The sequence below is a fragment of the Rhipicephalus microplus genome, unplaced genomic scaffold, assembly GCF_043290135.1.
Source record: "Rhipicephalus microplus isolate Deutch F79 unplaced genomic scaffold, USDA_Rmic scaffold_14, whole genome shotgun sequence".
NCBI lineage: Eukaryota > Metazoa > Arthropoda > Arachnida > Ixodida > Ixodidae > Rhipicephalus > Rhipicephalus microplus.
Window position 1 is genome coordinate 11,482,745 of NW_027464587.1, and position 1,101 is coordinate 11,483,845.

General features: G+C 53.8%; 1 protein-coding gene across 1 annotated transcript; it reads right to left on the bottom strand.

Moving 5' to 3' along the window:
- Positions 1-275: 275 nt before the first annotated feature.
- On the bottom strand, positions 276-614 carry LOC119181156 (uncharacterized). Its single transcript, XM_037432342.1, has one exon. It carries the CDS (start codon positions 612-614, stop codon positions 276-278), a length of 339 nt encoding a protein of 112 aa, XP_037288239.1.
- Between the last annotated feature and the right edge of the window lie 487 nt (positions 615-1,101).

The following is a 1,101-nucleotide window of genomic DNA, read 5'->3' on the forward strand; positions in this document are numbered from 1 at the left end:
GGGAACCTGGTGCCTGTCAGACGAGTAGCGGGGAGCCCTGCCATCGCCGGGTTGAACAGGAAGGGGCTCAGCCCTGTGGAACACCTGCGGTGATGTCCCTGGGTTCGCTGGTCTCCTTTCCGACTCGAGCCCGGAAGGTCCTGCCGGTCAGGAAGGCAGTCATGAAGTTGCGGAGGCACCCGTCAACGCCAAGTCGGTCCAGAGACGTCTCGACGGCCTCGTTTGGGAGACTGTCAAAGGCACTCTCCACGTCCAGCAGGAGCAACATGGACACGTCACCAACTCTTGGCATTCTCGAGGGTGGCGACGACGTCGGAGATGGAGTCGGCTGTGCACCGGTGGCGTCTGAGGCCAGTCAGTTGTTCCGGGAAGAACTCGAGTTGGCCAGCAATCCACTCAAGTCGCTCCAAGGCCACCTTCTCCAGCACCTTGCAGGGTGCCGAGTTGAAAGAGACTGCCCTGTACGAGGAGAGGGCCATGATTTTCTTCCGGGGCTTCAGGATCGGGGCGACGACCACAGTGCGCCATGACTCCGGTAAGACCCCACTGCTCCAGACGTCGTCGTAGTACTCGAGCAGGTGCTGGCAGCCAGCTCCGTCCAGGTTACGGAGCATCTGGAAGGTGATAGATAGTTCAACCGACTTGGCAGCAGGGACAGCATACGACGGGGACGCTTATTGCTGTTGTTTGCTCAGGTTAGGCATTTGCCCTCCTGTTTTGTATAGTTCATTCGCTATCCCAGCGCTGTCTCTGTTGCCTATTTTTCAAAGTTCGTACTTGTTTTGCCCACTGTTGAATCTGTAACTTGGCCTTTAATCATGGGTACTGAGTTCGCGCACTTCAAACGTGACATTCGAAAAGAAACCAGAGAGTTAAACAAAAGCCTTGAATACATGAACAAAGACTACGAAAATATAAAACAGGAGTGCGCTGAAATTAGAAAGGAAAACGCTGCTCTCAGGGCGTCCCAAGAGGCAATGCAATGTGAGATAGACCGTTTGAGAAAGTTGGTGCACGAAAATTCCACGCGCCTAACTGCTCAGGATCAATACTCTCGAAACAAAAATATAGAAATTAAAGGGATCCCACGTACGCCTAATG

Excerpts from the sequence above, each read along its gene's own strand:
- LOC119181156 (XM_037432342.1), bottom strand. The coding sequence starts at position 614 with ATGCTCCGTAACCTGGACGGAGCTGGCTGCCAGCACCTGCTCGAGTAC.